This window comes from Momordica charantia (genome assembly GCF_013281855.1).
Source record: "Momordica charantia cultivar OHB3-1 chromosome 1 unlocalized genomic scaffold, Mcharantia_2.0 BLBB01000001.1, whole genome shotgun sequence".
Lineage (NCBI taxonomy): Eukaryota > Viridiplantae > Streptophyta > Magnoliopsida > Cucurbitales > Cucurbitaceae > Momordica > Momordica charantia.
In genome coordinates this window covers 22,161,361-22,189,160 of record NW_028275157.1, presented here as the reverse complement: position 1 = coordinate 22,189,160, position 27,800 = coordinate 22,161,361, and the positions used below count along the sequence as shown (strand labels likewise).

Genomic DNA, 27,800 nt, shown 5'->3' with positions numbered 1-27,800 from the left:
AAGGGCGTAGGTTTCACAACATAATTAGCAGAAAATTGTACTCTCTGATGCCATCTCTGCAAGCCAACCACTTCACTGAAACAATAGACCTTTCAAGGGGCCAATGACACTAATAATGATCAAACAGGGATGTTTTACCTCTCCATAATATTTCCATTTCTCGTAGATACCGAACTTATTATAAGATATATTGATATTGAGGAGACATAGATTAGCTTCCTTCCCCATTCTAACTAGTTTTGAGAGGAATAAAATATTTAATCTTATTCAAATATGTACTAACAAGATTTTTCTTACATAGGAGAAATACCCGTCACAAATAAGGAATCCACTTCTTCGCAGAAATGCATGCAAACTATAAAGTGGAAAAAAAATGTAGGAACCTACTTGTGACTGCAATCTCAACTTGTCCTGCTTTAGCAAGGATATCTCTGTTTCAGCCTGTTTACATAGCAAATAACATTAGCATAGTTCAGTGCTGTCAACCAACTATAAACAGAAACGAAGAGACAACACAGGAACATGATTGATTATGCTGCACGATCTACGAAAGCACCAGTGCATCCAGCGATTCAGATGGAGGAGCGAACACACAAAGAGACTTCAAGAAATATTAAGAGAACCACAAAAAGATATATTCTTCAATAGAAGAAATATTAAGACATTAAATCTCCACTTTTTGTCCGAGACAGTTAATCTTAAACTAACACTATGAGATGAGTATCTAAAGTAGTAATCAAATTGTCATATTTCTAGAAGCTACAAGTTTGCTTAGATTATTTGGAATCGCCTGTTAGAGTCTAGAAATAAATATCAGTACTAAACTAACAAAATAAGCTCTGATGATAAAAATTCAAATGTTTGGGATCCGTAGATTGTTATTCTATGTTGTCCTCCTCTTGAGATACGGGAAGACTCTTTTGGCATTCTTTTTTTCTTGCTGTGTTGTGGGGTAGTTCAATTCAGAGGATTGGTAGATGAAAAGAAAGAAATAAGTGAGTGGAGAGAGATTAAAAAATAAATAAATAAAAGAATAAAAAACCCCAAACAAAAGCCAAGTTCTCCAAACATTACAATAACCAATAGATGAATTAAACATTCGAGAATATAATCGCCAGGGGAGATCTTGGAACAAAAAGGAATATCAGTGGAATCCACTACCATCAGACTTCAAAATCATTACCAAACATAATGAAACAAACACCAGAAGAAAAGATCAACTAGAAAACATTGTAGAAAGCCAAAAATTTAATAGGACACCCTAGAAGAATGATCTTGCTAAATAATCAGACTTGAAGCTCGAAAACAGGTCTAAACACTTCTTCAATGATAGCCAAAAAAGAGCTCCAACCAGTGACATCATCATAATTCGAAAATCTTCTTCAAGACAAAGTCTCACATGGGGACATCCTCATCCTAATAAACCCAGCTCTTCAAAGTTTTAAATGACTCTTCTTAAATCTCTGGTCTTTCTTCCTACTAGAGAATGATAAAAGGGTCAACAAGTTATCTTAGAAACACCATTGATGTACCATGCTTCTTATAAATAGGAATGAATCAATGCTAATTGGACCCAAAAATGCTTCCTTCACATAATTACCAATGAAATAAACATCAAACTGTTTAACGACTTTGAAACTCAAGAATCTTGGATAAGATCTACTTCAGGGCAAAGCTTCCGAAGGGATTGTTCAACTCTTTCCACTAGCTCCTAAACCTCTTGTATTCCAAGAAATTATCTTCATGGAAAAGTGACTTTTGGTTTTTGTCTCTTTTTGCATTGATCTCATGAACTACTAATCCACACACTTCCATCACTCTTGATACTTGCATGGTTAGGTACTGAAGAAGTCATGATCTTTTCTTCAGAGATAGACATTTCTTCTTGGAATAATGACCTTCAAACTTCTGCAGAGGTATTGACCAGACAATGCATTTGACATAATATCGATGGTTAAATCTAAATTTCCGAATTCTGAAAGTTCCATACTCGTCTCTTTCTTGTTTGTAAAAATCATCTTGGATTGGATTTTGTAATAGGACAACAAATTGACTTTGCAACCAATGTAGATGACAAATGAAGAGGCTAAACAACCTTGTTACTCAACCTTCAATGAAATAGCATTCATTATCAAACCAAATGGAAAAATGATTGCTTTCAGTATAACAGCTACTAATTTCCATGATGCTAATAAGATAGGGATGCTGAAAATGAAATTTTCTTGAATAGAGACTAGATGAAGAAGAAATAACTGTCTTTGGAAGAGAGAGAAGAGAGCATTCCTTACCTTCCCTTATTCAAAATCCTCAATTGGATATTGTGCGTGTCAATTTCTTGGCCTTTTTGTAATTGCCAATTAGGTATTATTCCTTGGTATTGGAGTCTATCTTTGCTAAGTTAGGGCTTAGACTCTTTTATCTGCCCATTTCTCATCTACCTCATCAATTTCATAAATTAAAAAAAAAAAAAGAGTTCAATTTTAGATGAAAAGTCAAGAATCAGATAAACGTCTACCTTTTAGTTACAGTCCAACATCTAATAGTTAACTGATTTATTAGAATAATTGCCTGAATCCTTCAAAATCATAAAAGAATCTTCTTTGGCATCATATTATTAATGAAGGTGAGGAGCGCCATTTTATTATATTGCCCAATACATGGAGTAAAACACTGCAGTATAGCTGGGTCAACAAAGCATGAAACATAAAAACTTTAACAATAAAATAAGGGAGTGCCAATATGGAAAAGGAACATTACAATTTCTTTTGTACGTCTGAGATATCTAATCACACTCTGTAAACCTGCATCACCAACCATTTCAATTGCATTGCTTTCAGAAGAAACTCCAACCATCTTTCGATCTTCCTCCGCCGATCGAATGTGGAAAGCCTCAAGTTGAATGAGCAGAATTTTATTCTAAAGAATGAATACCGAAAGTTCAAATTCGAAAGCAAAAAAACAAATTGGAGAAGTCCATGTAACATTCAATACAAAGCCAATAATGCAAATGTCTCAGCTGCATTTACAGGTTTTTGTCTAGAATATAAAGTATATACAGAACAAAAAAAGAAATTTAAGAAGACAGTATCTAATTTTGGATTCTATACCAATAAGGACTAAAATTGAAGCTTTTGTCGTTCATATCATTCCTGGTGGTTATTTTTTGTTGTTTTTTCTAATAAGAAATGATGGGAAGATATATGCATCAACAAAAATTATATATGTAGTTACAACTATGATTAAGACAATAAGTACCTATCCAGTAAATTGTGTTCATGAAAAAAATAAATGACAGAGCAATTGATGATTTGGCTACTGTGTTGGCTAGTATTGATAGCTCTCAGCCACAACAGCAAACAGATAAATCTGTTAACACCATATGATTTCTATTGTTAAAAGGCTAAAATATAAAATGTCAGAACTCTCAAACATTGGCATGTGCTAACCATTATCCTTGGAATAAGATCTCCTAATAAAATGAAGTAGCACAATTTCTGATATAAAAATATCATCATGAAAAATAAAAAACTAGGAATGACCTGTTCGTTGAGTTCGGTGTATTCCTTGTCAGCTTTATTCTTGAAATCCTCAAGTGCTAACTTCCTTTCTTCCCACTTGGCTTTTAGTTCATCCTACATAAAACATAAAGACATCAAGCATGATCATGCAAAAAGATATAATTAAATAAAACCGACAGCCTACACAGAATAAAAGATCAAAAACCAAAAAGCAAGCACAGAGAGATCAATGAAAATTCCGGATATTTTTTGGTAATAACAAATTTTATCTTATCAAATAGGCATTTATAAGGGGTATTCTCCTATTTGATTTTTTTTATTTTCTTGCTGGTAATAGAGGCTCTATGTGTTCAAACTTACACAACAGGAAGCTGCTAAGAACTATTGAAAATAAATAAATAAATTGTTCCACATGCAACTAGCAATAAATTGTTCCACAAGGCTCAAAATATATCATTACTAATACTGCATCTGCTTGTCAACTTCTAAGAATCCCATTTTATATTTCATAGATGAATCCTCCGGAAGTTTAAACTAACCGGTCCTTACTTATACTGGTAAAAGTTGAACACAACTAAATAAATTCAGAAATTTTTAATAAACTAGGAAGGATGAAAGAAACGAATAAGGAGCATGCAAAAAAACTTTTGCGCAGAATCAAAACATGAGGGGGCCAATACCGAGGAGAAAGATCAAAGAGAAGGACAAGAAGATAGGTGCTGAAGGGGCTTAACATGATTTTATAGTTTCTCATTATTGGTAGAAATTCAATCCATCCCACACCATCTGTGGTAAACAAAGGATTTACAAACTAATATTTAAATAGTCACAAGCCCTCGGCGGTTGTTTTTTCTAAACAAGAAACAACTGTATATTGATCCTTCACCAGCTCATTCTTCGATTCAGGAATGAGAAGAGTAATGTTAACATCTAATGAAAGCTTGGTTTATTATATTAAAAAATAAAGAAAAAAAAAGTAATGTTACATCTACATCCAAAATAATGGTTCAAAACTCACTAAGAATATAATGTTAAGATATCTATAAATGATTAAATTTACCCTAACCCAACAATCAAAACTTTTGTATAGATTGATGATTTAACATGGTGTCAAAGCAAGAGGTCTATCTTCGAAAAGCCTTGTATTGTCATTTCCTCTTCATTTAATAATGACTACCACATCTTTGGTAAATTTTCAAGTCCACGAGTGAGGGAGAGTGTTACAAAATATGATAAAATTTACTCTAACCTATCAGCTCAAGCTTTTAAGTTGATTCGGAGCTTTTGTGTTGATCGATGATTTAACCAATATGGAAGTCACATTTCAAGGGCCTTTTCTTTAAGCATTAGAAGTGCAAAAAGAAACATTACATGGTCTCTTTTGTATGCATCAGCTAATTTACGAAGCTCGGCTGCTTCCTCTTGAACAGAAGCTAAAGCTTGCGATGTTTTTGTCAGCTCTTGAATCGTTTCTGACTGGAGAATAACCTGATACACAAATAGACAAGCTGATCAGGAGGTAACTTGTTTCCTCAAAACGAAAAGCAGATTATTTAACTTACCAAGACTGCTACATAATGAAATTTAAGCAGATCTTGGAAATCCTTAACATTCTTCACAAACAAGAAGGCTACATAGAACTCAAAATATTGGAAAAAATGAAAATATTTGGCAACTGGTTCAATTGTCAATGAAGATGTTTTAAAAGCAATGCAGAAAAAACATAAAAATCACAATGGCGTGGTAAAAATTGCCTGCACTTTCAAGTTATCTCTAAAAATAAGGCTACACTCAATGAAAGAACGTCAATCAACACCTTGTCCAGTTTCTTAGAAAAAAATAAATTTATTCAAATCTTTAACATATTAAAGACATTTTTGGACTGTTTCTAGACTCGCCAAATGGTTTACAGACCCACTACACTTCCTTTCCTGAAAAAAAGCCTCTCAAATATTGCAACAACTTTTCAATGCAAAATGTGAGTAATCACTGTATTTGATGCCAGGTTGATCTTTATTCTTCAATTACCATATTAAAATAATAATGAACATAATATCTAATAACCTGTCTTTCATAATTAGCTTGTGCAGCACGCCATTTCTGCAGCTCCCTTTCCAAATCTTCCTTCAAATAAGATATCTGAATTTCCATTTCCTGTATCTTGGACCTACAGAAAATGATTACTCCTTTGATGAGTCAACTACTTACCAACACACGGGTTTTATAAACAAAGATTACTCACGATTTAGCAGCATTTTCTTCACTTAGATTTCTAATCTCTCCCAGAGAAGAAGCAATCGCCTCTTCCTTCAAATTAGCAGCACAAGCTAATTCTTGAGATTTTAAGATAGATTCATTTTCAAGTTCAGAAACTTTCCCTCTAAGCTGAAGGAGGTCAGCTTCTAATGATTTCTTCATCTTGTCAGCCTACAGATTATTTGCCAATAATGCTGTGTAACTCAATTATTAATAAAAAAAATAAAATAAAAAACCACCAGGTATTTCCAATACGAAGTTCTAAAATACCTCAATCTTGAAAGTTTCATGAGCACATTCCATCTGCTTCAAAGCTTCTTCATTTACCTGAGCTATGTTCTTGTACTGAAAACTCAAAAATTTAACTCAAAGTTACTAAAACTGAATCACAACAAATTACATCAATATAAAACTTATGCACCTGTAGCATATGATCTTTACAAGCTTGTGCTTCTTCTTTAAATTTCTGAATCTGTTCCTCTGCCCTATGCAAATCTGTGCCAACCTAGGCAACATACAATCAGAATCTTATTAAGACTAAGAATTTTTTTTGTTTGTTTTTAACAAAATACAAACTTTTCATCTAATTTATGAAAATGAACAAATATTGTTCAAAGATACAATCTCCCAAGGGACTGAGAAAGAAAGCTATAAAAAATGAAGAAAGAACAAAAGAGTTGAAGAGAGCACAATTACAACTTTCGAGTAAAAGCTTCCCAATTATAACAAAAAACGTTAGGTGAATAATCATCAAATGAGTTGGAGAGAGCACATCAGTATGAAGCTTTGAATCTTCAAATATCTTTTGGTTTCTTTCAAACCATAGCTCAGATAGAGAAGCTTTAATCCCATTAACCCACAATAGGTAAGAATTACAAGGAATCTTTAGGCCAAACAGAAGCTGGTAAACGTTCTTGGAGACATCCGCATGGAACACCCATGAAAGTTGAAAATTTTGAAGAGAATATTCCAGCAGGTAGCCACAAATGGACAAACTAGGAGGGCTGTAAAGCCATTTTAGGTAACTTCTTTGAGAATATTCCCGTTGAGTAGAATGCAAGACAAGCAGTTAACTTTTTTCAGACTACCAAAACTCCAAAGCTTTGTGACATAATCCTTAGGAAGGTTATTGGGATCATTGCTGTTTTTGCACAAAGAGCTTACTTATTATTATTATTATTATTTTTTTTTTTTGGTAAGAAACAATTTCATTGATGAGTGAAATTAAAAAGGGGTGTGAAAACCTTGAAATCAAAGGAATTACACGAAACTTCTTTAATTGGTCAAAAGAGAAACCATGCTATAAGAGTAAAAAAGAGGAGTGATTTACACCAAGACATAGCAAGAAAAATGATATTCTAGGAAGAGTCTAGTCAAAGTGAGATCTTTTTCTATGAAGAGTCTATAGTTCCTCTCATTCCAAAATGTCCAAAAGAAAGCTTGAAGGATATGTTTCCAAACGATCGCCTTCTCTTTCTTGAATGGATGCCCCAAGAGAACATATGAGAGTAAACCCTTGATATCGATAGGTAGAGCCACTTTCCAATCTAATGCTATTAATATCTCATTCCAAAATAATTTTGCAAGGGGGCACGTGAGGAAGAGATGAGGTTGTGTTTCTCCATCACTTTCACAAATGATGCACCATTTGGGAGAAATTGTAAGATATGGGAGCTTGCACTGTAATCTATCATGGGAGTTGATGGAAAACTCGTCTGGACTCCAAGGTCCATCTCCTCACATCCTCGTCAATTTAATCATGTTTCAAAGATCTCTTTAACAGAATCGGAGCTTTACTCCTCTATACCCGGCCCACACCCGCTCCAAGGTCCGGACCCGAGAGACATCAAGGGTTTTTTATATTAAGCTCACCGAAAGATTTGAACTTGAAACCTCTAAGCCATCAAGAGACCTCAAGCCATTGCCAACCAGGTTGCCCCTCGAGGGCCAAAGATCTTGTTTCTAACCGTCATGATCATGAATTCCTAAATGGTGTCAAAACAGTCATATAAGGGTGTAAAGAGAGGTTAAAAATGGAAGGGAATTGCTCTTTTAGCAAAGCTGACCCATTCCATAAATGGTGTCAAAACAGAATTCTCTTCCCATTGCCAATTGAAAATCTGGTAAATTTTTCTATCAATAACCAATGTTTTTTTATGCTGAACCGGGGCTGTGTCTGCTGCCAACCTTTCTCACTGCCACATTCCAACCAAGATCATCAGCGCGATGAATGCTTGCTACCATTGTCCGCCATAAAGCTATAGGCCTATTGCTAAATCTCCAACCCATTTTGCTACTAGTGCTTTGTTTTTCTTTAAGAGGCTCCCAACTCCTAAACCTCCTGATTCTCGAGAAAGAGAAGCAATGTCCCATCTGACTAGGCGTTTCAATGATCCATGAGTGGTCACCCCAAAGTAAATCAGAACAAGCAATTCAAATATAGATAAATAGTATAAAGGGATACTTCCGAGAACGGAAGTACACAAAGCCAGTCTACCTCCCCTCGAAATCTGGTATCTATTCCAACCATCAAGTTGTTTGAGAATTTTTTCCTGAACAAGGTCCCAAAAAACATCATTCTTAGGATTTCCTCCTAACGGCATACCTAATTATAGAATCGGAAGCTTTTCTACTTTGCAATTGAGTAACTTTGCTGAATAATCCACTCTTTGATCTTCTATATTGACACCGCTCAAAGAAAATTTCTCCCAATTCACCTTTAGGCCTGAAAGTCATTCAAAGGCTTTCATCATTTCAAACAATGCTTTAGCATCTCTTCATCATCTTTACGATACAATAGGGTGCCATCTCTAAACAGCACATGTGAAACGTGCACCAAATCTCTTCCCACGGTGAAACCCTCAAATGTGAAATGTGCACCAAACTCTTCCCAAGGTGAAACCCTCAAAAGACTCCCTTGGAATGAATGTTATCTATCAAGTTGCTTAAAACATCACTTAATAATTATAAAAATAAAAAATAAAAAAAATAAAGGGGGAGGGTCACCTTGTCATAAACCTCTAGAAGTATTGATTCTATCCCTAGGTCTACCATCGATGAAAACTGAGGATTTTGTGCCTCTAATACAGCCATTAATCCATGTTCTGTCAAAAGCCCTTTTGATGAAGCACCACCTCTAGAAATTTCCAATCCACTTTGTCAAATGCTTTCTCAATATCAAGCTTGAGTATCCACCATCCAGCGACATATCCTCTTCAATCTATACTCTTCCACTAGCAATGAGAATCGGATCCAGAATCTGTTTTCCAAAAATGCACTTTAATTTCATGAGATTGTTCAAAACATAACCTTATTCAGCCTTTCCACTAATACTTTGGCCAAGATTTTGTAAGCTGAAGAGGTAATACTAATTGGGCGATAGTCTTTTGCATGCCATCAACCGTCGAATAGCATCCTCAATTAGTTTCCCCTTTTTCCACAGGTTGCTCAACTCTTTCTTTTTCGGAACGAGACAAATAAATTTTCTTTAGTGCAACCATTCACATGGCCATTTCTATGAAATTCAGCAAACAACCTCTTGTAGTCCTTTTTCCAAGAGCCACTGGGCTTTGTTATTACCAAGGACCTTTAGAGCCACCCATATTTCAGAGTCTTCAAAATTTCTTTCCAACCATGCTTTGCTTTGGGATGAAATTGGCCTCAAACAGATTCCAGCTGGTGCGTATCTTGGACCTCCTACTTTGCTGTATAAAAAAACAGCAAAGAATCTCATAATTTCATACTCAATATTTATGAAAGGTTCACTAGAGAGTTTCCAAACATTCTTTAATTCATAAATTACTGCCTTTCTCTTGCAGCCAAATATTTATGAAAGAAGTTGTTTTCGTCTCCCTCTTTGAGCCAACAAATTTAATATTTTTTAAGAAGATTTTGTTCCTCAAAAATGTATAAATTGAATAACTTTACTGCAAGCTATATCTACTTTTTCACTTCTTCTGCACAAATAGGACTTATCCTTTGCATCAATCTATTTTAAATCCACAAGGATTTTTTCCTCCGCAGCCTTTCTTCCTTTCAAATTCTCAAAAAACCTGCTCATCCATAAGAGGGGTCCTCCGATAGCTTTGCCTCTATAAAACTTATACAACTCTTATCTTTCAGCCACGAATTGAAGAATCCGAATGGGCTAGGACCCCAATTAAAATTTCCAAGTTCAAAAAGTATGAGGAAGTGGTCAGATGTTGTTCTTTCAGCTCCGGAAACTCTAGAATTGATGAAACAAATATCACATCCTTTGTAGAATCAAGGCACAAAAAGGTGTGAGTGCTGTAACAAAGGAATTGTATTGATAAAATAACAAGGGCCTAAAGCAAGGCACAAAAACAACCTAGAGACAAAGGGTAGAGAGAACCCTCCCCTAAAGATCTATACAATCACGGAATTCTAACTTTGTAGAATCAAAAAGAAGCCATGGTTACAAAAACTATTCTTGTGGATAGAAGCTCACCAAGAAGTTGTATGTTTAATATTCACACAAAAAGAATCAAAAGGAATCTCTTTTTCCTCAAAAAGCCTACTGTTCCTTTCCTTCCAAAGAAGCCATAGTAGAACCCTTGCTGCACAATTCATAAGGACGTAGGCTTTTCCTTTGAGCGTGGAGCCACCAAAGCCTTCAGCAATGAAATCATCCACTGTCTTAGGTAAACAAAAAGCGAAGTCTAGAAGAGGAGCTATGTGGTGCCAAGCCGGAGTCGCAAAAGAACAAGGAAGAAAAAGATGATCCACTATTTCCGCTTCCTTAACACATAAGCCACAAACAGATGGAGAGAGAGAGCAATGTGGTAACTTTCTTTGGATTTTCTCTGCTGTATTTAACCTTTTAACATCTAATTCTTTGTGTACCTGAGGATCTATCCAAAGTCCGTCTTGTTACATTGAAGTCTCCACCAGGCTCCAAAGGTTATCTCTGGGTTCTGCTATATTTCGCAGCTCATTTCATAAGTTTTTTTTGTTCCCTATAATCCTTTGGCCCATAAACATTAGTAATACAAATCTTTTTCATGTCAGGAAGTGAGAAAGTGATAGGTAGAGTTAGTGCTTTTAATGAACTTCTTTATATCTAGTCTTTTCTTATGATCTCCCAAGCCACAAACATTCCAAGAAATGATTCATGTTGAGTTTTTGGTGCTAGGAGCAGAGATATCCCTACTACTTAAAAATACGGAGGAATTGCCCGAAAAAAAAGTGCCACTACCACCGCCTGCCATCATTGTCACTACCCACCATCACTATTGTCGTTGTTGTCTATTGTAGGATCTGGTCGTCGTTAAGGTCGTTCAAATATCTTCGTTGATTGAAGAAGCATTGGTTTGTCTTCGTAGGTTGTTGTTCGTGGATCTTCGTGGGTTGCTATCAGGGTTGTTGAGGCTCCATTTTAACATCTTTGGTTTCCGTCAACGTTTTCAAGGCGCAAGACGCACCTCAAGGCGACAAACCCTTAGATCGCCTTAAGGCGAACGGTGACAAAAAGGTGACGCCTGAGTGAAGCAAGGCGTACCTTTTATACATACATATATATATATATGGAATGCCAAAGTTATAAAAAACTAAATAAGATTAAACAGTAAATATATCAAATAAAATAAAGAAAAGAGCCCGAGAGAATAAAGGAAGAAACAGATAAAATAAATAAAAGAGGAAAAAATATTAACTTACATCTTTTAAAACATTAAAACATTAAAAAATTAAAAAATTAATTTAATATTTAAATAAAAGTTCACTTAAATTAAGAAAAAAAAAATTTTAATTTAAAAAACTTCATGTGGTAAAACGCAATGGCAATAATACCATGCATGGCCCTCATTTAATACTTCTTGAAAATGTAATTTTTCTTCCTCTTTCCTTATTTTTCTTCTCTTTTGCATAATTGCATCTGAATTTTCTTCTTCCTAATTACGACACTTCTTCTTCCTTTCACTTCTACTTTTTATTCTTCTTCTTCGACTCCTCATTCTTCTTCCATCTTAATGTTTTTCTTTTTAATTTCGACGATCGACGAGGCAAACAGTTGTCGGCAAAGACAAATAAGGCGAACAAAAGACAAAGAAGAAGAAGCTGTCAAGGAGAATTGCAAGGGTGGGATAATTTTTATGGTTTTTCATTTGAGGTGGTCTTTTAGCGCGCAAAGACGAGCACCCGTTGAAGGCCCTCGCCTGGGCACCTTGCAAGGCGCATTTGGGAGAAATCGCCTCACCTCTCACCTGAGGCGAGTGCTCGGGTGCGCCTCGAAATCATTGGTTTCCGTGGGGTTGTTGTTCGCAGATCTTCATTGGTTAAGTTCGAAGCTCATCATCGTCCGCTCGTCGGAGTTATCTTCGTTGAATGTCTTCTTTAGTTAGTATTCACCATTATTCATTTTCGTGGTTGTTGTTCGCAGCTGCACCTAGAGTTCAAACATTGGGTTCTGCTTTTGCTATTGAATAACTAACATCTGAATTATAGAAATAATTATCTTTATTGGTCTCAAAGTGTTCGAATAAATATTCGTAGGCTCGTAAAATTGGATATAGTACTGGACACGGAAAGAAAAAAAAAAAGCATCTATTACTAAAAAATCCTTTATTTACTATGAGGAAGGCTGAAAATTTCATGGCAAGGACTTGGTTGGTTAATTAATTCTATGGATGGTGAGACTAGTGTCAACTCTATGTGTTATTTTACAAAAAAGGAATCATGGGAGAACGTAAATGAGATGTATCTGACTTGGAAAATCAATCACAACTATTTGAATTGGCCCTAAAACTAAGTGAAGTATGACAAGGAACTGATAGAGTTACAAAATATTTTCATTCTTTAAAAAGGAATTGCCAAGACCTAACTTTTTTGGTGCTAATAAGTGGAAATCATCGAATGACTCTAAACATCATTGAGAAACAACAGAGGAGGGTCGAATTTAAAAATTTCTTGCCAATCCAAATATGAAATTTCATGAGGTCAAAGGCAAGATCATTGGTAGAGAACCTCTTCCATCCAAGTTTTTTTCTAAAATTTGACGCGAAGAAAGTCATCACAATGTTATATATAGTAAGAAAAATACAAGCAACACTATTGAAGGGCATGGGTGAATGAAGCAATTGTTAATCAAGCTTCAAATAATCAAAGAGGAACGGAATGAGAAATCTCCTGTCTAGTATGACTATTGCAATAAACCTATAAGTGAAATTTATCGAAATCTTCACGGGAAACCAACAAATTGGAAGAGTAATAAAGTAGCTAAGAGGAGTGGCGACAACCAGTTGTGTTGTAGTGCAAATATTGTTGATTCAAACTAGTTCAGTAAAGAGCAATGGATCTATTACTGAAGCCGCTAAAGACTAATTCATCATCCTCCTACTGTTTCCTTAGCCTCAATTCAACTTTGTGGATTATAGACTCCAAAACTTCTTATCATACAATTAGTTCATCTATACTTCAGATTCCAAAACTTCCGATCATATGACTTTTTCCTCTCAACTTTTTCAATCTTACTCTTCTACATATTCCAATGAAAAAATTCGAATAGCGGATGCAACAAGAAATAAAATTATTAAATTAATAGAGAATATTGCTTTAAAAATTGTCCATCATGTTTTTAAACTATAAATTCTAGTCTAGAATGCATTCTTTATCAGTGAGTGAAATCTCTAGTGATTTCTTCGATATATTGTACACTACACTTCATTGGAGTCCTTGCTTCTTTCTTTCCTTCTCTTTTTTTTTATTTTTGTTTTTTTCCGCCTCACGCTTAAGCCATAAAGGGCTATCGTGCTTGGGTGTGCTTCCCACTTTGGAAAACACTACTTAGAACCCTGCTTGTGTAGTTTCCGTCAGACGAACAGTGAGTTATGTCTAAGGGACAACTTTTTTTAAGGACGGAGGAAATTCATGTAGGCTTCTTCATTAGTATTATTTGTATTTGAAATTTTTACTATTTTCTAATTATGTTTACTGAAGGTTAGTTTATAACTTACAGTAGCTTAGTTTTAATTACTGTGTAATTGTACAAATAGACCTTTTTTGGCTAAGGTTGCACCAGCAAAATCCTACAAAACAGTATACGTCACAATCAGTTGTATGATAAGACTACCTGATTTGAAGGCTGAGACTTAAGTCCACTCCTTTCATCCAAATCAACGACCTGCCAAAACGAGGAAAATTAACAAGAAATTTTTTTATTAAACTAAACCTGTAATTCAATTACCAATCTCAGATCCTTGGCTTGATAGTTTTAATGCACATTATTGCTCCTGCATAACTAAGGAGTTCAGCAAAAACTATCCCACTATTGTTGCTTCAAATGGAAGCATCTGCTAGTAACTCCTGTGCCATATCCGTTTGTATTTTTAATTCTTTTAAATGATTCTCCCTCTTTTTTCTCACAAAAGAAAAGCATATGGTTGTTATAAGCTGCAACCAAGTGAACTTGCCCTCATTTGCATGTGTGATGCATCGAAAACGAAAAATTCTAAATCCCCTTTGTCAATGCAGAAATTTTTTTTTTTTTGTTCGGCTACAATTAGTTAAAGTAGACAGATAGTTACAATCAACCTAACTACCACTACCCTCACAAGAAAATGAAAATTCGATGTAGCCACTAAAATAAGAAAGTTTATTTAACCAACAGTGTCCTAATAATAGAAAACAAGATAACCAAGATGGGTTCAAGATGATTAAAAAAAAGTTGTCTAAGATTAGCATATACAAAAATTAGCGGTTGCAAGTAATGAAGCATATCGTACATAACTGAAGGAAGCTGAGTTAATTAGAATGAAAACCTGATTGTCTGAAGAACTGATTTTCTTCTCCAGCTCAGACAATTTAGCCTGAAGCACAAAAAAGGTAAATAGAACAAAGAAAATGAACAATGATCACTAAAAAGAATTATCAACAAATGCATCAACAAATATTGACAGTCAATAGAAAGGTACATAGAGAGAGAGAGAGAGCACCTCAGAAATAGCAGCTCGTGCCTCAGCAGCAGCAGTGGCATGTAGTGCATTTGATAGTTCCTTTCCCATCTCTTCAACATGACCCATTGCATTCTTCAAAGTCTTCTCACGATCAAGAGTGAGCGTTCTAACATTGTCTCTTTCTTCTTGCAACTCTTTCTTCAACTCAGCCCATTCCCTCTTCGAGAACAATTTATCACAAACATGGAAATCATAGAGTATATCGTAAGAGGTATAGACTACATTTTGAATTAAACGCAAGAGAGACAGACCTCAATAGCATTAATAGAGATAGTGAAGTTTCAACTAAAGAGGAATAGCATCTTTTATCATTCAATGGAAGCAAAATCTGAGATATTTAATTGTACGAATAGACCAAATAAAGGCTACAAAAAATTAATCCTCGCCAAACATGTAAGATATTTCTCTCTTTACAATCAAACTTCATTTACTTTTTTTCACTCTAATAGGAAAAAAAATCTCTAATCAAACCAGAAAAGTAAAATGGAGGGAGGGGAGGAATGAGCAATCCATCTAAAAGCCGACCTTGAAAATCCATCTAAAAGCAAGAACAAAACTCTAGGTTAATATGAAAATTCAGCTGCTGTAACAGAAAATACAACTCAACTTTCAGAAATTTAAAAAAGAATTAGAAAATTTTCAGAATCCAAAAGTTAATACGAAAATTCAGCTGCTGTAACAGAAAATAAAAATCCGTGGGCACGATTTCATTTTTTAGTTTCTGAAAAATATGAACTTCACGGGCAACACGGAAATTATCTCTTTACAATCAAACCCTAAGACAAAGGAAAATGAATTTCATAATTGCTTTGTTGACAGAAACTTTTTATTTTGATTTGGATAAACAAAAATTTTCATCGATGGGATGAAAAATTACAAAGAAGTTTCAATGACATACATTGAAGGGGGGAAAAAAGGCAAATTACTAAATACAAAAAACAAACCAAAACCAATTTGCTTGATCCAAAGAACTAAATTCAAAAACAACCCAGTAGACCTGGCAATACCAGCCAAAATAACCCAAGAAATACACTTTATAACTGAAGACTACTCAGCAAATTCTAAACAATAAATAATATAACCTGCTCCAATGAATAATATCACAAACCACAAGAAATTCTTCTCTAATTATAGCCAACAAATGATAATTAGCAATTGGAAAGCCACTATTGTTTAGAGTGTGGGGAAGTAATTCCAACCCTATGCCCTTAGGTTGTCCTTTTTTGAGATCTTCTTGAATACATTGTCTTTATCCCAAAAAAAAAAAAAAAAATTAATAATATCACAAACAGAAGAACTCAATGGAACTAACCTCCAGTTGTTTAGCATGTTCCTCAAGTTTTCTCCTCTCTGCAACTCTGGCCTCCTAATAGATCCGAAGTTGTATAGCCAAATGACAATATACAATTAGTTATAAACTTTCTATTTGAATCTTTATATATTATATATAAAAACAAAAAGAAAAAAAAAAGTCAGACAGACAGAAACAGAATAAATAACCAACCTCATGAACTTCTTCAACGCTTTGAATGGTATCCAGAGAAGCCTGCACTCATTAAAAAATATGAGAACCAGTATAAAGTTATAAGACCAGAAAAGAACTATCAATAACAAACCTGCACGCGAAACAATCTTTCAGATAGATTCCGCACTTCATCCTGTGCTCTCTTTTCAGCATTTGATAACAACTCCTTCTCAGTCTTTAGGACAGACACCTTTAATTACAGAAATACAATTTGAGAATCGTTTCAATTCCCACTTAATAGTTAAGTACCGAGCTTTACCTCCATAGTCAATTTCCGGGATTGTTCATCAGCACTTTGCAAGGATTCTGAAACTTCCCGCAGTTTTCTTTGATAGTCCACTATAAGTTGCGAAAACTCTACGTTCCGAGCTAACACACCATTCATTTCTACCCTCTATATTTTATAAGAATATGAAAATAAGACAACAAAATATGATCGAAATTATCACACCATATTCTAATAAATGATATATAACATTTTATAAAATCACCTGCTGTTCGAATTCCTTCATGAAACTATCCAGTTTTTCTTTAGTAAAACTCGACGCGAGTTCAAACTTGTTACGTTCAGCTCTTACTAAATTTATCTCACTTCTGAGGATAAAATGCAAGCATGGTAAAAATTAGCAATAACCAGACATGAACTAATTAAAGTAAAAGAGTCAAATATGGCAATAGCAGTGATGAAGACAAAAAATAACCTCACCCCAAAAAAATCTATCCCCCCTGGCCAACCCATAATCCCACTTTATTGTTGAATATAGTTCAAGCTACACTTTATTGTTTAACTTAGTTTAAGCTACACTTATATTAAACTTAGGATATCGGTTTGAACTATATAATTTTCTTCTATCAGAAATATGCATGAAATGACACTCCTGCCTTTTTAAAATGACCTTACCATTTAGAACATGAAAAAACATACATGAGTAAATATATTTGTTATTAATTATGAAACAGAATCTAAATTCATGGGAAAGAATGTAGTTCATGACATTATACAGAGATAGAACATAAATGAAGATAGGAACAGGAAGATGCCTCGTAATCCAGGTGGAAGATATGTTCTCTCCTCTCTTCTACTTCACTTCTTCAGAATGTTAGAGTTTGTCCATTAAGGCTGATTTTAAGAGTATCTGGCTACGACCAAGAGGCCGTGAGTTCGAGTCTCCACTCTCGCATGTTGTACTCAAAAATATCTGTCTGGTTTAGATTGATTTTCTTTGAATTGATTTTAGTTCAGATCAGTAATTTTAGATACTAAGCTATTGCACAATGGAAATTAGTAGTTACCGCATTGATAATAAGTTTTCTGCATATGGGCCAAAAAAAACATCCTCATGTTTGAGGATGTGAGTAGAAAATCCCTAATGCCTCTTCAATCATCTAAGTTCTTACTTCTTATGATTTGAAAACCAGTCAATTTACTGCAAATTCCAGTTCACTTGGCTTTCTTTCATAATATTAGAGATGCTTTCAACACTTGTCCTATTCATAAGATAAGATTAATCGATTGTGGTTGGTTAAAGAGAAATCAGCAAAGAAAGAGAGCAAGGTGTTGGAATTAGATTGGAATAGCATGATAGTAATATCGAAGAGATGTGCTCATGATGAACGGAAGGAGATTTCTTTAGACCTAAAAGGAAAAATTATCTCAAAGTTGTTTGATTAACCATTCATGACTGACAAAGCCCTAATGAAGTTCGATGGTAAAATGTTGAGCTAAGAGGAGCTAAATGGGCATGGGGAGGATCAATTGGAAACTTTCATTACAAGTTGGGGAATTGGGACTTTGAAAATCAAAGCAGAAAGGAATTTATCTATGGTTATGGTGGATGAATCAGAATTAAAGACTTACCTCTTAAGTTTCGGACTTTGAATTGTTTTGAAGCTATAGGAATTTATTTCTGGGGATTGGTGGAAATATATCCAAAGACCTTGAACTTGGATGAAGGTAAGTTATTCAAGTGGAAAAAAACCTTTCCAGTTTTATGCAGACACGATCGAGATCAAGGATCCAAAGCTAGGTCAATCAGAGGATGGTAATTTGAGGATTAAGTACCCAACCAGAAGAGCTTCACTTGCATCAAATCTATATCTCATAAACTCTTCAAATTCTCTTGACATCAAGACGATTCAGATTATTTTGGAAGATTAAAAATCTGCCCCCAAAGAGCCTTCTATTTATTTCAACAATAGGAAGCCATTTCAAGGACAACATGCAGTCGTCTGGCATTAATAGTCATCCTCGGGCAGATATGACTAATTTTAATGGCCCTAGTGTAACTCAAACAAGCGGTTCAGTTCACAAGACAAAGGGAAGTCCGAAGGGTTATTCTTTATCCTTAGGCACGAAGAAATAAGAGAGGCTCATTGATCCCCTTCTATTTACGATACTAGGCGTAACGGCAAGTGTTTCGCCATAAATAAGACGATTAAGTTTTTGAGGGGTGTTTTTTTTTTAGTTCAACATGTTGGGGGGGGGGGGGGGGGGGGGGGGGGGGGGGGGGGGGGGAGGGGTGTTGGATTTGAACTCACAACCTCTTGGGTGGAAGTGTTTTACCTCTTGGGTGGAAATGTTTTGCCATAAATGACCTTGAGAAGTTAGTCTGATGGGAAAATACAATTAAACTTGATGAAGAGCCGCTGTTTCTGGGTTCCAAAGTTTTTTGGTGTACAAAATTTAAAGACTCAAAAAATACCAATGAGATGTTGAAAATAATAAGAAGAAAATTCCAGCAGACCACCACAAAGGGACAAAAAGAAATATGCATCGCATAGCACACACATTGAGGGCTGTAATACCAAATTAGGTAGCTTTTTTGGAGTATGTCTACTGAATTAACCTTCCCGTTGAGCAGAATCCAAGTCAAGAAACTAACCTTTTTGGGGAGTTTAGAAGGAATATCATTATTTTTGCACAAAGAGCTTACTGCGAATAACCCTCTTCCTAACATCCTCTTCCTGAATTCCCAAGGTCCATTGCCTAACATCTTATTCCTCACTAGGAGCAAATGTAGAAAGACAATCTAGGAGAGCCACAAAATCATCAATTTTATCATCTTTCAAAGATCTCCTCATTTCCAGCCTCCATGAAGAAGAATGACTATCCCAAGATTCACAAACAATAATTAGAGGAACTAAGGAAAGCTGAAAATGGTGGCAAAATAGAACTCTTTTGCCGTTCCCAAATTTTAAGCTGGACAGCTTTTCTCCCGAGCCACTCCTTATTGATGCTGAACCAAGGACAGCACATTTATTTATAAAGAGTTGATAGCTCATTAACATTTATTGGCTTGCTTTTTCTCCAAGAGTTTGGGTTCAGACTTGTAATTCAGCTTCTGCTGTAGTTGTCATTCTTCCAGTTGAGCTTCTTGGTGGGCTTTACTACACAAGAAAGTTTTTTGTAACTACAATCTTCTTTTGCTTACGCAAGATTGGAAAGCGGCGATTGTATAGAGCTTTGAGGAGGGTTAGCTTTACCCTCCGCCTTTTGTTTGTATCCCCTTTAGGGGCCTTCTTGATATGAATACACTTATTCTGTTTCTTATCAAAAAAAAAATAATATATATATATATATATATATATATATATTCTTCCAGTTGGTGTCAGTGTTGGTTACTCTAAGGCCGGTGGTATCTTCATACATCAAGTATTCAGCCTTTTTGTTTGATTTCAAAGTTGAAAACAAAAAGCTTTTCTAGGAAAATTGAAGTTGTTGCTGTCAAAGATTATGAAGTTGTTTTTTGTAACTTTCAAAGAATATATAGCTCATTACGATTTACTGGCTTGCTTTTTCTTCAATAGTTTGGGTTCAGAGTTTTTTAATTCAGCTTCAGCTCTAGTTATTCTTTGGAATTTGTTGGTACTCTTATTTAATATCTCATTTCATCAATGAAAAGTTCTGATTCTTTTTTTAAAAAAATAAAAATTCAAGTGGCTGGCTTCTGCTACTATAACCTTCCCTACCACAATATCATTTTTGTTTTTGTTCTAGTCACCTTAAAATAAGCAATAAATTTTTTTTTTAACGAGGAACAACTTTTCATTGATATATGAAAAGAAAAAATGTTCAAGATACAAACCCCAAATATTAGAATATAATTTTTAGTCGTATTCATTTATTTGCACATGATAGTAATTTAAAATGTAAACAAGGGAAAGCCAATTACCTAGATTTTTCAAGCTCTTCTTCAAGATATCTTACTCGTTTAGCAGTCTGCTTCTGTGCTGCCTTTGTTCCTTCCTATGTAATAACAGAAAATGAAATGATAAGAAGCAAGGAGTATTACACACTTGGACATCTCTATAATGTTTCCAATCAAACCTGAGAATCTTCAGAAACAATCTCAAGTTCCCTCCTACCAGAATCTGCAGCACAAGTAAATTCGTAAATGTAAAATGTTTGAATTAGTAGAATCCTTGGCATGCACAGACAACACCTTCCAGATTACAAGCCTCCCAAAAAGACTACTACGCAAACAACAAACCTAACTCTTTTTTTGTGAGAATGAGACCATAGTAACTAAAATCTTGGCTAAATGAGGATACTTTTTGTTCAATTTTGTGTGGGAACTTCTTAATGGCCATAGTAACACACAAAATGGTTACATTCTTAGCTGCTAATTTAGAGACATTCCTCCCATTTTAAGGCATGCAATAGATGGGTGTTGCTTGCTGACAAGCTTAACTCTGCCACTCTTAACAGCAATCCAAATTGATTTAGTGAGTTAGTTAATTTGATGTAGCTATCTGCCCTAGCTTGGTTGTTGTTCGTTAACAGCCCTTTTGTTTAGTTTTTAAAATCCTATTAGCTCTCTTGTTAGTTATAAACAGAATTACTACACTATAAATAGCTTCACGGCTGTTAGGGACAAAAAGGCCTATAAATAGGTTACTTAATCTCCTTGAAGGCTAATGAAATATTTCTAAATTCTCTCTCAATTTGAGTCTTCACCAGGATGGTTGGCTTCTTGAAGCTCTGGATGGTCGAAAATTTAGAGGCAGGAATAAGACCCTTGTGCTACAAGGTCTTTAGTCTCAGCCACTAGGTTGTTTCCCTCGTCTTTGGAGTTTTTCTAATACATTCTCTGTCTCTTATCTAAAAATTTGTCCCATTATTTGTGAAGATAATAATTGTGGGGTACTTGTAAATGATGTAAACTTCTTTTTGCCATTAAAATCAACAATGGAAGTGGTACCCATGGCTGAAAAAGAATCAAAGAAACTCCATTTCTTTTTTTTTTCTTCCTTTTTACCATTGAAGTAAGAAATCCAGATTTACTTCTACCTGGCTTTCACTTGTCTTTTTCCTTTCACTAATATATTTTTCTATTCCAGTACCATTTTTCTTTTACAAGGAAACAAAATTTTTTCATTGAGAAAGAGAGCCAAATTTTTCTATTCCGATTCTTTTTCATTCTACAATATTTGTTTTACCAACTGCTCAAGATGAAGCTTTTATACGATTGGTGCTCTAACTGTAGAATTAGTGAACATTTGTGATTATATCCATTTCTTCACATGCTTCACGAAGAAAAAAGGCCTTTAACTGCTTTTTTAGCCTTTAAAATACTGGAGGAATCAACTATCGACATGGTCTTCCCATGAAGATTCTCAAGGAGTAGGACATGAGCAATGAATTACGAGAGAGATTTTTCTTCGACAACAATGAATATCTTATATCAAACTAAGTTTAATTATGGAGACAGGGGGATGAGAATTTGGGCCTCCCTTCTCCTGGCCTCTTGAGACTGAATAAAATAACCTGTTGTGGAGCATGACTAGTAAAAACCTACTTCAGCTAACTTTCAAATCTTCTCATATTGTCTTTACCAAAAGGGAAAAAACTTTCAATAATAAGAATATAAAATGTTCAACAGAACACAGACCACTATTATTCGGGAAGAAAGAAAGACATACCTAGAGCAACTTCAGCTGATAGGGGATGGGACACGTTACGCTTATGTTCCTCTTCATATAGTCTTTTATACATGGCAACCTTCATTGATCACATAGCACAAAGATATTTTTATGAGGAAAAAGCATAAAGATTCCATTAACAGAACGGCAGGAACCCAGGTCCTTCTTCTATACAGAAAACAAAATCAAATCGAACCATTTATTTTCCAAAAAGAGAGTTAAAAATATGTTGGTTGGTAGTTTCCTGTCGTTCTCTTTAATTTTGGAGAACAAAAGTACTCAGAAATAGAAAGGGACGCAGCAGAAAATTAAAACAAAATCCAGCTCAACCAACCAGCAAAAGCACAAAATTTAAGCCAAACCAATAGCAGCCTCAAACTTTTTGTAATAACTCACAAATAGTTAAAACCAGGCAAAGTTAGACTCGAGGATTTCGAGAACCCGAACGGGACTTGATAAAAAATAAAACAAGAGAACTAGCAGGAAGGAACCAATTAAAAAATGAAATCCAAGAACAACTCACGGAGGCATGAAGGGACTCAATCATCTGTCCCTGCTCTTCAACTTTTTGTAACACTGCTTCAACTTTAGATGCAGCTTCTTGAGTATGCCTTTTCAATTCAACCTCCATTTTCTCCTGCGTTTCCATAATGCTCATCTATCATGATAACAATTTTCAGAACGAAAGCATTTATGGCCAAAAAATGGCAACGAACCTTGAAATCAAGCTCTGAATCCTGAATCTGCACTGAAAGCTTACGTACAAGGCTTCTAAGCTGGACATTCTGCTCAACTAATCCATTTATGTCCTTGAAGGTTAACTGTTTAAATTATTTTCCAGAAAATGTATTGGTTATTTTTGCAGCACTGAACTGCTCATATTGAAAAATATAATATTCAGAGGCACAAGGACATACAAGGTATTCGGAAATAACTCTATCAGCATCAGATTCCACATTCATATCAAAGGATGTAGTATTTGAAAGATTCTCGTGAACATCATGCCCAGTATATCCACAGCGAAGCTGCACATCTCGACATTCCTTCAGAAGAATTGATACCTAAAATGTTAATTGAACCACAGTTAGTGAGGGCACTAGAAAAATCTTAACGACACATTAAGAAAACCATCAAACAAAACTTAAATTATAAAATGGTAAATTATATTTAGTGGCACGCTTTCAAATTGTAGAAATAGAGCATCTAAAGAAAATTATACACGTAGTCCTTCAACATTTATGGTCAAACGACAGTAAGCACATCAAGGAAACACTTATCTGAACAAACAAATATGACCTTAATGGATAAAGTTGTACTTCAGCAAGAAGCTAATTTTTTTTTTTTTTGGTTAAAAATCACTTTTAGTCCCTGTACTTTCATTAAAAAAATAACAGATTAGTCTCTGAACTTTAGATTGTAATGATTTAGTCCCTGTACTTTCAAATTGGTAACAGTTTAGTCCTTATCGTGAAATTTTTTTTGTTAAGTTTCTTGTATGTATAGATTGATAAATTAAAGAGAGATCAAATATGTTCATGAATTAGAAAGATTAAATTATTATACGATAAATTTTGACACTTAATTTTAATAAAAAATTTTATGATGGGGACTAAATTGTTACAAATTTTAAACTAAAAGGCTAAATCGTTACAAGTTAAAGTTCAGGGACTAAATTGTTACTTTAGGGAAAGTACAGGTACTATTTCGTTACAAACTAAAATTCCTGGACTAAATTGCTACTTTAGTAAAAGTACAAGGACCAAATGTGTTTTTTAAACCATTCTTTTTTAACGAGAAATAACTTTTTATTCATATATATGAAAGGGAGAAAAAGTTCAAGGATATAAACTTGGGGTATGGTATCTCCCGACCTTGGAAGACGAAACCGACTTTTTCCTTTGTCTTATTCAAAATTCATATTCAACATTTTCTTTAATAAGAAACCGACTTTTCATTAACACAAATGAAAATAGATAACATATACAAGGGCATACAAAAACAAAAGCCCAGAAGGAGAAGCCCTATCCAAAAAAAAATAGCTTCCAATCCAAAAGAATAGAATCTAACTGATAATTACAAAACACCTTTGAAACATAATGAAATTCATAAAGATATAAATTAATCTTAATATATTTATAAAGAATGAAATTACTTTTTTGGGTAATAAATAACTAAAAATTTAAATCACATTCTGAAACCATCATTCCCACAAACCAAATAGAAACACTATATCCTTCATTCTCAAACATATGAAATCCATTCCTATGCAAATTCAAAAAATTTTCATAGGCTTAACTTTCCGCCCAACAAAGTAATCCCCAACACCCAATAAAAGTTCATGTATAATTGTTAATGGTCTTTGAAAATGAGTGAAACTTACCTTAGCTTCAATAAGAAAATCAATACTAAAAGACAAGAACAGATAGGAACCTGCAATCAAAAATTCTAGGAAAAAGATGTAATTTTAAATTACCTGTTTCGAAAGGTCAACATTCTCTCTCTGAATTAACATGTAATCACGCTCATGTATCTTCAAATCAGCCTGCAGAACAATTGTATAAGCCCAATTAATAAAATACCAGGACAATGGGACATCTTATTGGTAATACGCACATACCTTCAATTCTTTAATAGTTTTCTCCAAAATTGCCTGTTCAGAAATAGAATTCTGCAATTTTTGGTTTAAAAGGGAATATGACTCGATCATTCTCTCATGTTCAGCTGCAAAAATGTGATAAATAATCAGGTAATCTTAATGGACAATGTCTCACCAGATACAAAAACGTCAACACAAGGGCAAACATATATCGACATAAAAAATAAAAAATAAAAAAATTTGTTGAAGAGCATTTTTGTTGCAAATAAAACAAACTGGGACCTGGGGTCTTCATTCGTTAAGATATAGAAATTCAGCATGTATTTTTCCATACAACATAATTCCCAGATGATAAATCATAAAAAGATAACCTAACATCAAAAAGTGCCCACGAGGACCAAGAGGAAGATGAGGACATATCCAAACTAGATGAAAGATCAAATAAAGTGTGAATATGAAATGGTGATTAAATCGACTGGTAAACACTCTCGGTTTATTAGTTTTTTCAACCAAAAAAAAACAGAGAGAGAAACTGAGAAAGACACGTTAACATAGGCGAGGAAACACACCATTTCCAAATATTAAAAAAAAGACACGTTAAGATCAAAACATGATTAGTAATGAAAGAGAGAATTAAATTGCTCAATGCTGGAATCAAAAGGCAGATGACTTGCCAGTACATCAGATTTTATAATAAATAGATCTTAAATTACTACCTCTTTCCTCTAAAATGACTTCTGCTTTATCCTCTAATTCATATAGCACCTGAGAAAAACAAATTTTCAACTATCAAAATGAGTTTAACCAAACCAACTAAACTCAGGCAAAACCTTCCAAAATTTATAATGGCACATTATTTATTACATAACACTTGAGAAACACAAATTATCATCTTTCGGAATGAATTCTAACCAAAAAATAAAATAACTTCTATTAAGCACCAAAGAAGAACAAAAGAGAGAGAGAAAGGAATCCCAAGAAACCAACGGCATTTATAGAAAATGGTACCAGTTGGAGCACACCATCAAAACATCATACCTACGGTTGGAATTTAATTTTTTTTTTATAAGAAACAAAATAAGTGTATTCATATCAAGAAGGCCCCTAAAGGGAATACAAACAAAAGGCGGAGGGTAGAGCTAACCCTCCCCAAGCTCCATACAATCACCGTTTTCCAATCTTGTGTAAGCAAAAGAAGATTGTAGTTACAAAAAACTTTCTTGTGAATGAAGCCCAGATTCTAGAAGCTTAATATTCACACAAAAAAATCTTAACAAAATCAACTTATCTTCAAAAAGTCGACTATTCCGTTCCTTCCATATCGACCATAAAAAAGTCCGAGCCGCACAATTCCAAAGAACCAAAACTTTGCCCTTGAGCTACCTTCCTCCATAACCTTCAGCAATGAAATCATCAATTCTTCTAGGAATGCAAAGAGAGAAATCTAGCAAAGAAGCTATAAACCCCAAAGCTTTGGAAACAAAAGGGCAGTGGAGAAAGAGGTGGTCCACTGTTTCATTGTTGCTCGTACACATTGTGCACACAGAGGAAGCAAGAGTCCAGTGAGGGAGTTTCCTCTGAAGTTTCTCTGTGGTATTTGTCCCTCTATAGAACAAAGTCCAAATGAAGAATTTTACCGTCTTTGGGACTCTAAAATTCCAAATCAAGTTTGCTATAGCTGAATTAAGTTTAGGAGAAGGGGACGTGAGAGCCATGATGGCTGAATTGACTGTGAAACGGCCGGATGGGTCCGCTTTCCACCATTAAATGTCCCTTCCATTTCCAATAGTTGCACCTTCTATTTTTTTCAGTGAAGTTTGCCCATCTACTCATTTCGCTTTCAAAGAGATTTCTTTTGAAACCGAGATTCCAAGTTGAGGCCTTTTCACACCAACAATCCGCAATGGACATATCTTTCTTGGAGGATATCGCAAACAAATCCGGGAAAGTTGTGGAAAGAGGGGCAGAATCAATCCATGGGTCCTCCCAAAATCTGACTTGGACACCTGAGGAAACTTTGAAGAATGAGAACTTTTGAAGAACTCCGAGGTTGTCTTATATGTCCCACCACGGTCTTCCGATAGAAGAACCACCCGATGGTTTTGTCTACCATCCAAAAGACTCCACACTGTAAATAGTGGCTATCACCCGTTTCCAAAGGCTATCTCTTTCCATTGTGAACCGCCATAACCATTTCATTAATAGAGCATTGTTCCTTAGCCTCAAAAAGCCAATTCCAAGGCCCCCCGGTTTAGGAGGCAAAGCCATCCAAGACCACTTCACTAGATTCCCCACCGATCTAGAAATCCCACCATTCCATATGACTGTCTCTAGAGCTTTGAGAATCGAAAAGAAGTATATGGGGATGCTATACTGAGCAAGAGTAAGCCTGTCTCTGGAGCTTTGAGAATCAAAAAGAAGTATATGGGGATGTTATACTGAGCAAAAGTAAGCCTACCACCCTTGGAAAGAAGCAAAGATCTCCATTTTTGGAGTCTTTTGTGCATTTTGTCCACCACCGAAGCCTAAAAACTAGTGGTCTTGTGGTTCCCTCCTAGGCGAAAACCAAGATAATTAAAAGGGAAAGAATCCATTTTGCAACCAAATGAGGAAGACCAGAAGCTAACTTCTGACCTTGTAAAATTAACATCAATCACAACAGTTTTTGAGACATTCAGAGAAAGACCCGACGCCAATAAAAACACATGAATGAGACCCCACCAATTCTCCATTAACTGAGCTGAAATGGGGCAGAAAATAAGCACATCGTCAGCATATTAGAGGTGAGTCACCTCTAAGGAGCTAGTTCCAATATTGAAACCTTTGAGAATATTCCTCTCATTGCAAAAGTGAATTAATCTACTCAACGCATCACCCACAATCGTGAAGAGAAAAGGGGTGAGGGGATCCCCTTGTCTTAAGCCTCTTTTGGCCTTTACCTTACCTCTAGGCTTTCCATTAAGCAACACAGAAAAGTTGGTAGATGAAAGGCACCCCTTAATCCACCTACGCCA

General features: G+C 35.0%; 1 protein-coding gene across 6 annotated transcripts in view; it reads right to left on the bottom strand.

Moving 5' to 3' along the window:
• Nucleotides 1-27,800, bottom strand: part of NUA (nuclear pore anchor) — a 60,644-nt gene that overhangs the window by 9,222 nt on the left and 23,622 nt on the right. For 5 of the 6 annotated variants that reach the window (XM_088121212.1, XM_022286478.2, XM_022286479.2 and 2 more), the window contains 25 exons: nucleotides 25,503-25,551; nucleotides 24,808-24,911; nucleotides 24,664-24,732; nucleotides 23,108-23,251; nucleotides 22,907-23,011; nucleotides 22,714-22,827; nucleotides 22,191-22,269; nucleotides 20,596-20,639; nucleotides 20,441-20,514; nucleotides 16,760-16,862; nucleotides 16,528-16,662; nucleotides 16,360-16,458; nucleotides 16,248-16,289; nucleotides 16,056-16,109; nucleotides 14,723-14,902; nucleotides 14,549-14,596; nucleotides 13,861-13,911; nucleotides 6,196-6,279; nucleotides 6,045-6,119; nucleotides 5,761-5,945; nucleotides 5,583-5,685; nucleotides 4,890-5,006; nucleotides 3,540-3,632; nucleotides 2,758-2,916; nucleotides 388-441 (listed from right to left, as the gene is read on the bottom strand). In XM_088121212.1, coding sequence (XP_087977338.1) covers nucleotides 388-441; nucleotides 2,758-2,916; nucleotides 3,540-3,632; nucleotides 4,890-5,006; nucleotides 5,583-5,685; nucleotides 5,761-5,945; nucleotides 6,045-6,119; nucleotides 6,196-6,279; nucleotides 13,861-13,911; nucleotides 14,549-14,596; nucleotides 14,723-14,902; nucleotides 16,056-16,109; nucleotides 16,248-16,289; nucleotides 16,360-16,458; nucleotides 16,528-16,662; nucleotides 16,760-16,862; nucleotides 20,441-20,514; nucleotides 20,596-20,639; nucleotides 22,191-22,269; nucleotides 22,714-22,827; nucleotides 22,907-23,011; nucleotides 23,108-23,251; nucleotides 24,664-24,732; nucleotides 24,808-24,911; nucleotides 25,503-25,551 — 2,364 coding nt within the window. The remainder of the gene's footprint in view (nucleotides 1-387; nucleotides 442-2,757; nucleotides 2,917-3,539; nucleotides 3,633-4,889; nucleotides 5,007-5,582; nucleotides 5,686-5,760; nucleotides 5,946-6,044; nucleotides 6,120-6,195; nucleotides 6,280-13,860; nucleotides 13,912-14,548; nucleotides 14,597-14,722; nucleotides 14,903-16,055; nucleotides 16,110-16,247; nucleotides 16,290-16,359; nucleotides 16,459-16,527; nucleotides 16,663-16,759; nucleotides 16,863-20,440; nucleotides 20,515-20,595; nucleotides 20,640-22,190; nucleotides 22,270-22,713; nucleotides 22,828-22,906; nucleotides 23,012-23,107; nucleotides 23,252-24,663; nucleotides 24,733-24,807; nucleotides 24,912-25,502; nucleotides 25,552-27,800) is intronic. The other variant, XM_088121210.1, reaches the window with a different exon arrangement.